General features: G+C 34.4%; 3 protein-coding genes across 5 annotated transcripts in view; 1 reads left to right on the forward strand and 2 right to left on the reverse strand.

Moving 5' to 3' along the window:
- Positions 1 to 11,462, reverse strand: part of Rcd6 (Reduction in Cnn dots 6) — a 67,508-nt gene extending 56,046 nt beyond the window's left edge. Inside the window, exons 1-6 of one of the 2 annotated variants that reach the window (XR_010752299.1) lie at positions 11,014 to 11,462; positions 8,001 to 8,147; positions 4,425 to 4,520; positions 3,813 to 4,063; positions 2,753 to 2,892; positions 1,892 to 2,577 (exon numbers count right to left, since the gene is read on the reverse strand). Coding sequence is in view for 1 of the 2 variants with exons in the window: in XM_066393576.1 (XP_066249673.1) it covers positions 2,150 to 2,577; positions 2,753 to 2,892; positions 3,813 to 4,063; positions 4,425 to 4,520; positions 8,001 to 8,147; positions 11,014 to 11,085 (1,134 nt within the window). In the remaining variant the exon portion in view is untranslated. Of the gene's footprint in view, positions 1 to 538; positions 2,578 to 2,752; positions 2,893 to 3,812; positions 4,064 to 4,424; positions 4,521 to 8,000; positions 8,148 to 11,013 lie in introns of those variants that run through there. The other variant, XM_066393576.1, reaches the window with a different exon arrangement.
- Positions 1 to 14,537, forward strand: part of roh (reduction of Rh1) — a 59,864-nt gene extending 45,327 nt beyond the window's left edge. Inside the window, exons 1-3 of one of the 2 annotated variants that reach the window (XM_066393592.1) lie at positions 12,454 to 12,591; positions 13,841 to 14,021; positions 14,333 to 14,537. In XM_066393592.1, the coding sequence (XP_066249689.1) occupies positions 13,853 to 14,021; positions 14,333 to 14,400 (237 nt within the window). In that variant the 5' untranslated portion in view covers positions 12,454 to 12,591; positions 13,841 to 13,852 and the 3' untranslated portion in view covers positions 14,401 to 14,537. Of the gene's footprint in view, positions 1 to 12,453; positions 12,592 to 13,840; positions 14,022 to 14,332 lie in introns of those variants that run through there. The other variant, XM_066393593.1, reaches the window with a different exon arrangement.
- Positions 1 to 14,608, reverse strand: part of LOC136411134 (tRNA N(3)-methylcytidine methyltransferase METTL6) — a 192,083-nt gene that overhangs the window by 151,350 nt on the left and 26,125 nt on the right. The window contains exon 2 of the mRNA XM_066393587.1: positions 8,715 to 8,725. The gene's annotated coding sequence lies outside the window, so the exon portion shown is untranslated. The remainder of the gene's footprint in view (positions 1 to 8,714; positions 8,726 to 14,608) is intronic.

Below are 14,608 nucleotides of genomic sequence, written 5' to 3' on the forward strand. Positions count from 1 at the left end.
ACATAAGTGCAAGAAGTTATTTTACCTTCTATGTTTGATGATTTTCTAGGTATGGTGTTTAGTATGTGCGGCTTGATGATGAGAATGAAATGGTGCGCATGGGTGGCCCTTTACTGTTCCTGCATCAGCTTCGCCAATACTCATGTGAATGACGATAATAAACAGGTAAGATTTGTTCATGTCAAAAGTTGAAACGTTGGTAAGTGACAAATTTCGATGATATGTCAAACATGTGGATTGCGATTGGTCAGAAAGCAATCATAACCACAGTCGGTTGCATTAAACCAATTTCAACGCGCTCAAAAATATACATTAATGAGAATGATTAATGGATTTTTTTGTATACGCAAAAAAAACTTGTTAAAAAAATCAAAAACTGTGATACTTTTTCATTGTAAAAGAAGACTTTGTTATAGGTTCTCAGTTCATTTATGTTGTCGGCATCTGCACTTGTGATGTCTTACCTTCAGAACCCATCTCCAATGGTACCTCCATGGGCTTCTTCGTCTGATTAAGGAACAATAGGTGAAATAAATAGTCGTTTATAGTATATTTCGTTAAAAACAAAACGTATATTAAAAAATTTTGTTACTAAACAGACAACATTCTAACGACTATTTAAGTGATAAAATGTTATTCACAATTATTCGTTTATACAGATTTTGTGTTAATAATTATAAAGGTACAATTTGAACTACTTATAAATCATTAAATATTGTTCTATCGGTAGGACGGAGTTTGTGAATTGGTAAATTTTCTGCATCTTGGAATGGCTTAAAAAACTAAAAATGTATTGTTTTCAATTCATTTATGTGTAAAGTTGTGTTGCATATGGCGGTAGGTAACTTCAAAATTTTGCCTAAAATTAATTTCAGAAATTGGACTTGAGACTAGTCACATAGACAGGACTAGCAAAATTTAATACCGGATGATACAGCAAATAGGGTGCAAGTCATATATGTTGAATTTAGTATAATTCTTGGATATTTGAAGCTTCCGGATGATGTGTAACTTGTGATTTAACCAGTAGTGACCCTAACTGTCTGACTTTCATTAGGTATGAGTTTGAACCAGTATGTCTTTCACGGAGTTATCACAATCCTATCTTCCAAATCAGAATAACCCAAAAGACATTTTTCGAAAATTCAAAATGACGCCATATTTTCAAAACAATTGCCGCCATTTTGAATTTCAAATGTTTTGGACTTGGCGGCAATTGTTTTGTGAAAGAGCTTTGCGCATTTTCATTTTAACGAAACCTTATTTGATGTAATCAAAGACTAGAAGAATCGCTTGTATCGTATTCGCTGAATTATTCGGCTTTTAAGAGCGAGTTGTTGCCACGTGGTAACTTCGTTGTAAGTAACTCTTATAATTATTCGCCATACAAGTAAGTATAAACTCCTCTTATTTCCGTTTCTTACAACGGAAAAGATTTATTTGGGCACACATTAGAATCAATAAAATTAACTTCGCAAAGTTAATCTGAAAATTTTAATTTGCAATATCAAAAAACCGCGCATTTTTTCGTAAGTGACAATGAGTTTCTCAATGACCCCATTGACGTTGACATTAGCCGGTATGTCTACACAACAACTATATCACATGAATACCAATTTGCAACTCTTGGTGCTTTTGATACTGTTAGTTTAACAATATTTCCACTGATTCCCTACTTAGAGAGAATTATTGTTATCGAATAATTCCGCTTATCAGCTTCGTAGTCCCTAAATAAAATATGAATTACATCTGTGTTGTCAGCCCACCTTATATCGGAAACTCTAAAACTTAATGTGACATCTGGTGGGCAAAACATGCAAGTAAATTTGACTTTGAAGTTATGACCTGTTTACATTTCGCAGTGCCCTCAACGGAAGTTTTAGGCCCTAACATTGTATTTCAAGCTTTACTATATTACTTATGAAAATATCTAATTTATTATGGCCTGAGAATATAAATGAAATAGGTAATATCTCGGGTATTAGGTTATGTATTGAGGGGCTGTTGCACCAGGCACCCATAATACCGGGCGAGAGTTTTCCTTTAAACTCTATTATCAAAAACTATATAACAAATCTTATCAAAGGTCTGAAGGTAAACTCTTGCCAAGCCCATCAGTGCAAATGCCTAAAAAATCTTTTAAAAAAATCTATAACGCCACATCACGATACTTAGAGATCTCATCAGCCGAATTGTTGCTTAACGAATTCCTGCTGTTCAACCTTTCCAGCTGTTTCTTATAAATAAGGAAGTCTGGGCCGTCTAACGGCCCATAATAAATGGGTACACCGTAATTCTCAATGGGTCTTGCATAGAACCCGGAGCGATTCTGGATAATATGGTTCCCTTTTTCGCCCCCGTCCAAGGTCTCCATGGATTTGCATCTGGATAGCTTTGACGGGAGGGTGGAGTAGTTTATCTCGGACATCGCTCTAGGAGGAGTGGGCTTGTCTGGATACATGGTGGGAGGAAGAATCATGCTTCCAGAGTCATTTAGCCATTGCTGCGCATAGCCCAGCTGGTTCGCCTGGTCCAAGAAGCGTAGATCCATGAGAGAGTGCGCTTTCTTTTCTGGAACTTTATTTTCCATTAACAAGTTTATCGCTACCTTCAAATACCTCATTGATTTGTGGTATAGTGAGTGATAGAAGGTTGACAAGAGATGAGAGGTGGAAAATTAGCAGTGTGAAGTGAATTATACACTGTGAAGTGGAAGTATCGTGTAGTTTGTCAGTGATATATGTTTTCTCACTTAAAGAAATCTCTCCATGATGTGGCACGAAGACGCTAGCGTTAAACTCGCTACTGGTGGTGGAGAAATGGTAGCCGCCGTACGGAACTGGCAAAGGTAACATGTGCACGTTATTCCAAAGGTGAGGCATGGAACCGTATCTGAAATATTCCACTTTTAATCCTTAACCCAAATTGTTGTTAATATCATCATAAAAATTCCATGCCGTTCTTCCTTATTCGTATTATTAAGAAGGCGTCGGTTAATATTAATCTGATAAGTATAACGAAACTACGTAAAAGTTCACAAAGAAATCAGTACAAATTCTTTGAGACCTGAAACAGCTCGTGTGCTTAATTAATTGACTCGTGTTCGGTAACGCATATCGAATTTTAAGTTGTACGTACCTGCATTCTTCTCTATTAAACGCCTTGGTGGCGACAATGAACAGTTAGATCAAATTAATATTTCAAAAACGTGCATTTCATTGTGTGTGCCATATGCAGCAGATAAGCGAATAGTATTCAGACCGCTAAGAAGTGTCGCAGAAATTTATATAGAAGACAGGAAATTACTGTTTATACGCCCTATGTGGCAGGTATTTCGGTTCGAAGTCATTTTTAGGTCAGATTAGAACATTTTTGTGTTCGCTATTTGTACCAAGTAGCAACGCAAAGTGGAACCGCCCTGTATTTTTTTTGCTAGGTACGTACTTATTTCGAATCCAAATTTAGATTTTTGCTGCTGTAATTTTTGAACACCCTGATAGAACCTTCTAGCGGGAATTATAATAATCACTTAAAACTACAAATGTTCTCCAAATATCGTAATTTTCTTGACTAGAAACGGCTATGTGGTCAAAATTAAAAATTTTCGAATAAAGAAGGAAAAAAGCTATCGCGTTGACATTTCTCTCTGCTGTCATCCAGTATGAGTTGATAATAAGGCCTATTAGTCCCTATAGTGCAACAAATGCTATCGCGCGTGAATAATGAAGTTAAAGCTAAGATATATTCTTCCATATCTTGCACTGATTAAAGTTGCGTTCCATCACCATTTGCTCTATCTTCTCAAATCTCACCGTTTTAAGCTTCCATCCAACTGATCCACTGACGTGTCGTACCCATTATTATGATAGTACTGACTGTTGATTCCGGAACCGTTTTCAGCCCCAATCGCGACTGCTGTGAGTTCCTGGAAGTGCTTCTCCGTTAAATCCTCGTCTTTCCATATCGTGTAGAGAGACTGGATTAGGATTAATTGGATTACATTGACTAGAATCCTAAGTAGCCAGCAGGAGAGCTCTGTTACCCCATATATGTGGCCTATACCCTAAGAGAGCCTCATACAGTGTGTTGTTTTAAAATAAAACGCGCATACGGGATACTTACGCGTATACAAGCTGATAATTTATTGAAAACGTGTATTTACTACGTTTATAAGTAATTTAATAATTATTCAAGGGGATATTATAATGTTGGCCTCTATTGACTATATATAGATTATAAAATTAATTAGTTATAGTTAAGTGTAATTAATAGCAAACAATATAACTGGTATATAATGTGCTTAGGTCCTTCAAAACATAGTTTGTTGCCACATTAATGTTAACGTTCTTACAATTTAATTTCAAAGAAATGGCACAAAAGAATTAACTTTAATATCTTCTGGATGGGAATTCTAGAAAACTTACCCAATAGTCTACGCTCATATAAATGACTAACCCCGCCTCCGGTATCGTAAGGATGGTAATTGCGAACATCCAAGTTACCAGGCAAAGAGTGTTTTTCTGAAAAACATTTAACGTAATAAGTAACCGATTTTTCAGAAGAAACGTCAGGGAAATCCTTGGTGTCCATCAAGAATTACAGGTACTCAAAGATCTCTTTCATGGAGACCATCAAGTCATATTATATGTTTAAAACGTTGGTATTAATATTTCCTATTCAAAACCGCTAAAAGTACCGAATTAATACATGCCAAACCCTTCTAACCAACTCTATTCAATGTAAACACGCAAATACGAAGGATATCAGCTGCTAAAGAAGATTATTTATTTGAACAAATACGAGGCACAATACACCGATCTATCCATTGTATTCGACGGTTCTTTTGACGGAATTCGCATGGCCGATATGTGGAAGAAAACAATAATTATACTTGAATAGAGGTAGAAAACATTCTGATTAAGGTCAGTACCATTTTTTACAAGCTCGACCGGTATCGCTCGACAATAACGAGGCAGCTTGACACTCACCTTTAATTCAATGGCTGCATACTTAATTCAATAATTTAAAAATGTATACTTATCGACCAACAAATATTCATTGCACATAGCCTCGTTGGTTTTCTGTATCAAACTAATGGCTATAAAAATTTCATAACGTTTTTATTGCATCGTTCGATATATCGTAACTTCCCATTAATATCACAAAAATTGCTTGATATATTCTGGTAGAAAGTATAATTTTCTTTTATTCAGAGCCTTAATTTCGAAACGAGCCTTAATAAATAACTTTTAACTGCGAATGAAGACAGTTTTTAAAAAAAGATGTCAATTTAGATGCCAAAGGCGTCTTTTAAATCAAAATTGGAAATTAGAAATGAACTCATTCGCACCCTTTACTAATTTCCAATTTTTACTTCATAGCTCAGGTTTATATAATGACAAGGTATAAGGTTTAACGGTGTCAAATCCGGAAATCGTGCCGGCCAGTCAATCGTCCGTCTTCTTCCAATCTATTTTCCTGGATGCAGCCGTTCTGATTATTCTTCGTTCAAGTGATTTACGAATTGATCATAGTTAGGGAAATTGAGGAAACAAAATTAAGCAATCAAATTTATGTTTTCTATGTTTTTTTTGTGTAATTCTCAAAATTGAAAAGTCAATATACCTCGTTGAAAAGCTGCAGATAAGGGTAAATAGAGAAATCGAAATTGTAGCTGAACAAACGTTCTCTAATGATCATCGGAATCTTTTCCAAAAAAGTAGAGAATCAATATCAATTCTAACGCCGCCATTCAAGGAAAATCGAGCTTAATCCGGACAAGAAGCCTGTGCTACGTCACGCTCGATGTGCGTAGATACTTCATCCCGTACCACCAAAGAAGAAAGGAGTAAATACCCTGGACTCTTGAGTTGGTGCTTCAGTCAGCGTCGAAACATCACTTCTACTGGTAGGTACCTCATCGCCTTTGATAATATTCATCACACACAGCAGTTGTATACGAAACCTCAGGAGGCAATTTCTTCGAAGGTTAAATACTCGAAAAATATTTTCAAACATATTTCAACTGTCCAATTTGGGAGTAATAACCTACAAAAGCTTCAAAATTTTTAGTAACTTAATTTTCGTTCATAAGTTAGGTCCCATTTGTAATAGCTTAATTATTCATTATTTAGCCATTTATTGGAGCTTAAACTGAAGGTCGAAATTAACACATTTTGTCATGGCTGCAAATAGTTCTAAATATTTTCCAATATCCCAGTATTGTTATCGACACCGTGTAGCATCGCTGGAACCCAACAGGGACGTTACAGCCATAGTTACTTTAACTTAATGGTTCAACACTCGCCTTCGGCACGTTATGGCTACCAGTTTGTTCATGTTCTTGCTATAATCACCTCAGCTTTAGAACTAACCATTATTAGTCACCGTTTCGAGGTTAATAAAGTTTAAATCTCTCACTAGTTAGGATGTGGGGATACTTAAGAAATATTGCTCTTTATTTAAGCAATATTCACGCAAGTAAAAAAACTTGCTTTAAGAGTAGGTTCGATACATGTTTCGCCATTTATTTACTCCTAAACACGGTAAAGCACAAAGGATTAGGTGTAATGTATTTCAAATTTTTATAGTCATGCATGTAGCTTAACCAATGCTTCTATTCTTGTGGGCTATATATGAAGGCTGCTGAATAACATAAAAGGAAATATTGGCGTTATTGATGTGAAATGGATTTTACACAAGGATATTGAAAAATGGGTTTCTATTTTTACGTTCAAAGCCAGCCACAATCTGTAATATTCACATAACTTTCAACCAAAAGAAATGTTGGCCTAACAAGGAATCATAATTAGCACTTATATGTGTTTGCCGTGATTTAGAGAAAGTGAAAATTGTACGCACATATTATCCGTACAACTTCCAAGAATACACCAAACTTGGAAAAAAGTGAATATTTAGGTAAGTACTTGTTTTGTTAATTTCCTCATTATCATCACTTTCTTCTTATTCTCTCGCAACAAGTCCCCTGAAGACACTTTCCTATTTTTTCTTCAAAGACTTTATAACACGGACAGTTGTCTTATTAAATACAAATCACTTCCCGAACAATGATGTTTAACTTGAATGAACCGCCAAGTAATGGTCAAATTATTAACGTGCTGTTAACTTTATCTCCAGGTTAATCTTCATAGAAAGATTTAAATAGAGCCTTAGTATTGGCCAGATTTTTCATTTCCATGAAAACTAGCTTGACGTTAAAATTAACAGCAACAATTTTGCCCTAATCGATTTAAGCCAAAACTGTACAAATTTTTAGTAACCTTCGTCACTGCATTTTTGCAATAATCCAGCAGAACCTGTTTGTTCTGCGTAGATTATTTATTTATTGTCGTTCTTAAATTTACTTTTGTTATTAAATATACACGAATAAGGCGTAATGACTTTCTTGGCCTGTACGCCCTCCAGACCTAATCCATTGAGATTTTTAAGACTATCTAGAACTGCACTTCTATATAATAGCTTATCATACAAAGTGTTCCACTTAAATGTTAAATAGATTCCATAATGTGCATTAGAGATGAAACAATCATGTAAATGCGGGAATTGTGGAGAGAGCGGCGGAAATTTTTTTTGCAAGATATAAAAGAATTCAAAAAAGCGTGGTGATGTGGTTGGATTTTATTTCATACTCTTATGCGTAGATATTTAAAAACCACCCCAGAGAAACGAAACCATTTTGAAATAACTCAACATGTTGAGGAGCTACGGATCTTTAAAGTCTGCAAAATATATACAACTATTCCCAAATGGTTCAAAAGTTACTGCATTTTTGCAATAAATCCAGCACACCCCGTATATTCTGCAATATCGCAATAATTTTCTCACACTTACATGGCTAAAGAGACTTGAATCGTCGGCGGATGTTTGTGTAAACATTCAAGCATTTAAGAATACAATAATATGTTGCAAAATCGAAGGAAACAACCGTTTTTTATGTGGGAGACATTAAGTGTGTATCGAAGAAGGCCATCGGTACTTACCGTTGCTAATCCGTGAAGAAGCAGAGCTGCAAACAGACTTAAGGCGAAATATCCTGCCGAGAGAAGGACTGCTGCTGCAGGAAGAGCTTTGGATGCTTCTAAGATGATCCATATCAGCTCAAATGCGAACGCTATGAGGTAAGCTATCTGAAAAGGAGAAAGAGAATATGTTCATCGAATTACAAAATTAATTATTCTGCGAGTCTGAGAGTTTAGAGCTTTACTCCATCTCACTCATAAGCCTCCATAAATAGAGGGTGGAACAGAGCAATAGGTAAGCAGATGCCTACATAAGTTGTCCGACTCTAGGACTCGACTTTCGTCATTTGGACCGTGACAGCCTCAAATAACATCATATTCACATTATGGAGTCGATGGCCCTAGGATCCAAGAACAAGAGTATAAAGATAAGAACTTTGATGAGGGAAAATCAAGTCAGGTGATGAACCCTGGTTGAAGAGAATCAAGAAATTTCGAGAATGCCTGTAGAAAATTCTCAATTGTAAAGTCGATGGATATAGAAAAAGAAAAAAAAAAGATGAAGGGAATGTAAGGTCAGGTAATCAACCCCGATTAAAGGAAATTCAGAAACTAACCCAGAAGACATTTATGCTAATATGACGTGGAACCCCTCTGGGAAGTTCTCACTCACAGATTTATATTCAAAGAATCAACCGATGCTCTCCAACGGGGGGCTTCCCTCAAAGAAATGGAATGGTTAATGCCTATCTACTATTAGGAAGTAGGCATTACTCGGTAAGGAGTTTATATCAATGTACCTCTTGGGAAAGAAGGTATTTAATCACCTGTAAACCCAAAAAAATAGCCCCAAAAACGCTGTTTAGATAGGCAGTAGACTGATGTTAATATAATGTCACTTATCTGTAATATTGGCATCTTGACGTCATACAACCAAAAAATGACGCGATATTTTTGGTATATTTTTTACGTGACATAGACGTCCTGATAGGTATGTAATATTGACGTCATTTTACAGTCACGAACCAATAAGAGTATCGGTAAAATGTTTATCAAAAATGTATGGCTTGAGTATTTGTTGTGCAGCCGGAGAGTTCAGAATTCGGAAATTTGATCCAGAAATCCCGCCTTGAAATATAATTAGCCATCTTTAACTGGGTAATGTAAAGGCTCTACATTCGTTATTCTGTCCACTCCATATAAATCATCTTTGTTTTGAAATACACAGGACATTATTACTTGGTAGAAAGCCAATAAAACCTAGACTAATTAATTAACGGTCATTAATGGCTTAAACCGCGCCGCTCCCTTTCTCTTTCTGTTAAACGAATACAAACAAGAAGATGTTAAACGATATTCCTAAAAACGAATAATAGTAAAAGCGTTATATCACTTTTATATGAATAATTCAGCGTTTAATGCCGTTCAGCATTATATTTTACGATTTCGAGGAGTAATGAAAGTTGTAAAGAATGCGTTGACCACACTTTAGCTTATTACCTGATACGGTACCAGCTCGTTTACCCGAAGTGTTTTTTATTGTAGTACATGATTTGATCCGGTTGTAGGTACTCTTAGGGACTTACGTATTACATGGAGTTTAGTTACCGTTTTAACGGTTAAGTAAAGTTTTTTAACTAAAGAGAATAAGTGAAATATTTTATAGGGTTACCTGCGTATCGATTTCGGTAAAAAATGAAAGTGCGATGAGAAATAAGGCTTAATTAGAGATAAAGTTCATGAGGGCTGACGAAAAAATATATATATATATGTATAGGTATGTTATAGACCTTCCTACTCATTTTAGTTTCCTTATACGTGGGCACCGTCGATAACGGGTCGCTTTTTTACTAAAATTTCGAACTAAACCAACCGTATCCGAAGTAGAATTTTGTTTACGGAGAGGAATTTGAGAACTTTATTCGAACTCACGTTTTTATGTTTCGAATTATTATTAATCGATTAGCGGTTTACAGGGCAGTCCGAATTAATTCTATGAAACGTCGACATTCGTACTGTATAACATTTAATCACAGACAATTTAAGAGCAGTAAGGATATTTTTATTTGCAAGAAGTCCGCACTGCAGCTAAAACGTAGATTTTTATTTATTTCGAGCGTTTTTTTTTTTAATTAAACGTACGCAAACAAGGCGTAATGACTTTCTTAGCTTGCATGTTCTCCAGACCTAACCCATCGAGATTTTTTGGGCAATATAAAACTATGCTTACATTCGCAAACAGTCTTTGGTTAAAAATATAAAAAATAAAAGAATAAACAAATAAACAAATAATTTAAAAACAAACCAGTTTTCTATAAACAAACAATTTTTTTCATTGTTTACGTACTATTTAACTGAGATTATATTGCATTTTTTACAAAATTTATAGCTGTTTTTCTTAAAAATTAAAGAATAGATTTCGAATCGCATTACGCCGTTAAATGTAGTTTTGAAAGACCTTGAATTTAAGGTATCACATGACCTTTCGTGCCATTTAAAATTTTTGAGAGGGTTGCTGTGACGCGCAGAAGAGTGAAGATTAGAGGTTGAATTTTTTTATATAAAAATTCGTCCCCCTCAAAAACTGCTTTCACTTATTTTGGAAATTCTCCAAAAAGTCCTTATTTTTCAAGATTAAAGGGAGGTCAAGTTTTCGTTTGGTTGGCCCGGCATGTAAAAAAATAAAATGCATGAAGTGGAAAAATTAATAGACCCGTGGGGATAATTTTGAGAAAAGGAAAGATCCGACCCATGGTACCGTTGTCCAGTGTCTTATTCCCCTTAGGCCCAATGGATCAAAGTCTCGACAACTACCTACAAAGTAATTTTCACGGAAACCAAGCAACTAACCAGTAACCTGCCCTTACTTGGTCGTTCCTATGGAAATTATCCTCTCGGTAAAGTTACCCAGACTTTGATTTTTCGGCTTAATTTCAACCTTATGTGGTCAATCTCTCTGAATCAATTCTTATGTTTAAATTTAATTTCAGATTAATTCAGGTGACCTAACTTTTCGTAGCAGCAACGTGCTTACCAGTAAATAAGTGGCGAAGAATCCGCATGCGATGGGCAAACTACAGCAAAAACATTTTTCGATAAAAGCCATTATTTGAAGGAATGTTCATTTGAATTTGCAGTTCCTCCAAATAAAATTCACAAGCATTGTTGTTGCACTTCGTAATAAGAATCCTCGATAAACAACGTCACGGACACTATATCATAACTTATACACACACACACATCTAGATCGCGCTTTAATGGATACCATAAACCCATCCGGATAGATAATTGTGATGGTTTTGTCACCTTTGTTGTTTCAAGCAGATTTCCCTTGGGGCACCACGCTAATTTAAATAAAAAAAAACTGTAGGCGAGGCTTAAGAGTGTATGACTATGAGTAATATCTCGCTGGGTTATTTGCGACTAACAATTTGAATATTTTATTCACGTGCGTTACGTTACTTTCTCTTTACTTCGCCTTCCCACCAAGACTTTTAAACAATGCCATGCTCCGTGGTATTCCCGCGAACGGGCACCGGCTGTAGGGTAGACAACCTTACATACCTGCGTTTGATTGCGCGAAATTTGATAATAACTCCTTATTATTGCGTTTCGCTAATTAGCGCCGTGCTTTTATACCATCGATGGTGTAAATTGTCCACTGGGTAAGGTTTACATTTAAATAAGTTTCTTAGAGGGATAATTTTCGTGGGAAGTCGTGAGATAGCGCCCTAAGTTTGCTAGTTTCTGGGATTTCCTGAAAGTTGCTTCTAAATAAGACAGAAGTTTTGGGAGCTATTTGTATATCCCGTCGCAAAGTTCTTCTTAACATTACTTATTAAAACTTAAAATATAATGAATATTATTTCACCAGTTAGAAAATGCATTGTTTTGTGTAACTAGCGGGAGTTTAATCCCGCTTCACTCATTCATGTATGATTTTTCCTTTACGCTCTTTCACACATATTTGCCATTTTTCATACAGCCCTCTCTATATGAGTATTATTATAATATGTATGGAAAACAACAAAACTATAAATTTTAGATATTATTTTATTGTAGTAAAGGTCGATCACATTTTGTTTCATCACAACTTTATTAAATGGTTCATTAATTCAGGAAATCAAACTTAAATAGATAATTATTTTCAAATTAAATAAATAATAAATATCTTTACTTTTCCTCAGTAATGCATCTCAATGACGTCAACTCTGACATTAAGGTTAATCAAGAGAAAATGTGTTATCCTTTTGTCGTTTCACGCTGTCATGTCAAAAAAATTCGCGATTAGCGACGTTGCCGTACTTGAAAAAAATAACTAAAACTAGGAGAGTTTCAGTTGATTAAAGAATTCCCTATTCTTCACGTCATTGTTATTTACCAACTTGATTTAAATCTTCGGATAAGTAAAAAATCATTAGATTTATTTGTTAATTATTTATACTGAAGTACACTATTATTAAGAAACTTTGACGTTGACAAATTAGTTTTGTTTTTGAGAAATACATCAAATTCAAACTGCTGCTCCGGTTCTGGCAACACTGCACTGAAATTGTGTAATAAGGAGGTTACAGGGGTAATATTCTAATTTTTTCAAGAAAACTAAAAAAAGGTAAGCCTTGTTAAACATTAAAACGTTTCCATACATACTTTAATATCTGTTCAATCTAAAATACATTTATTTCTTTAAATTGCTGCCTTGGAATCTATTTAATTTTGTGTCCAAAACATGGTTACATAAAGGTACATGATCCAATTTACAGGGTACCTAAGTTCTAGAATTTAAATACATGTTTGACATTGAGATAAACTATCTTTTACTATGCCGATGTATCTATAAATTAACTTAGCTAAGTACAATTTAGGATATCAACCTCACCCTAACACTGAAATGATTTGGTGATGTTCACTACCGAAGAGGACAATTCCTTGACAGCTAAACTAGAAGTGCATATATATAGAGTTTTTACGATCCTCTAATTTTTCTTGAGTAGGCTATGAAAATCTTCAATGTGTGTATTCTCTGCCTTCTTGCAGTTAATATAAGCATGTGAGACTTCAGACATAACTTTTACCAAATAACTTCTTGGTAACCCCAGGAAATGTTTACATGCCATACGTTTTTGTCAAGAGTTTCAAGGAAATTGTAAAAATGGACTTAAAATTCGGAGAAAGATCAGAAATACAAATATTTTTGGCAAAAACTTAAAATGACCCCCAATTACTACCCTAAAAGGAATAGAAACAATTCTAATTAAAACATACAAAACAAATTAAAGACTTCTTTATGAGATATTCAAGCAAGATGGAATTTGGAGTTAGCCACAAATACATCCATTAAATGTTACTGGCAGTGAATACACAAGCCTGCATATGAATTTTGCAAGGTTACTGAAGACCCCAAAATTAACTAATTATAGTTCGTTTTTTGCTTTGAATATTGGTGAGCAGTATTAGTGAGTAAAATATCAAGAAATATGAAAAATTTAATTTAATATACATATCTGTAAATGCAAGTTTATTTTGGGTTTTTCAATTATTTTTGTCTTGTAAAATATATATTGGGACCTTTGTGTTCACTGCCGAAAATTTATCCTCTTGCTTTCTTCCTCTCCTTGATTGTTAATGATATCCCAATAAGTAGTAAGAACAAATTAAAGACTTTGGCTTTTTAATCTTAAATTTTTAAGAAACACACTGAAAACTATTTAAAACATATTATGCAACCCTAACTTTTAGGTGGATTTCCAAAAATCTTTAAATAGCATTAAGAAACTATTTTTTTAATAAAAATGGTGGTTATTCTAAAAATATAGTAGTTAGGTTTTGTAAATATGTAATGAAAATGTTTTTTTTTTCAGACTAAAATCAAAATGTCTGACGCCCCAACTCCAGCAAGACCTATGAAATTCCCATACACTTTCAGCGCGAAACTCGCTCAATTCCCATACAAATTTTACTTTAACAACAATTGGGTCGTTAAATACTACTGCTTTGCCTTGGTATTGACAATTCCAATTTTCAGGTCGATCAGTAAATTATGTAAGTACCTTTGAGTGGAAATGTAGTACGTCTTACTGATATTTTATGCATTTCTGTGGAATAAACTGTTTTCATGAGGTATTGAAAACTGCTCTGAATTAAAAAAGAAAAATCCGGTTTTTAAAAATGTATTCTAAATTAAAGTAAACTCAATATGCCATGAAAACAATAATTTTAAGAGCGAGATCGATTATTTGTTTGAAGAATCTTCTCGGCATGTGAAGGAGATCCGATTTCAATAACCGAATAGGATAATTTCATAATTCTGAATACAAAACTTTTATGATTATGCACTTAATATATTTTTTCAGCGAATTCACCCGAAAACGTAGCTAAATGGGCAGAAATTCGTCGTAAAGAAGCCGCTGAGCACCATTAAACGTCATTTAGTGTAGAATCCATGGTTATACAACAATTAGAACTTCTGTTAATTTCCTTTTGTGGATAATTTATATACACTTTTGTTGATCTTTATTTAATGTAATTGAAATTAAATGGATTAATAATTTTTTTTTTCTCTAATTTATCCTTTTTATTTTATCTAAAATCATCTGATTTAGCATTTTTTTAATCTATACAGATACTCT

This window comes from Euwallacea similis, chromosome 9, assembly GCF_039881205.1.
Source record: "Euwallacea similis isolate ESF13 chromosome 9, ESF131.1, whole genome shotgun sequence".
NCBI lineage: Eukaryota > Metazoa > Arthropoda > Insecta > Coleoptera > Curculionidae > Euwallacea > Euwallacea similis.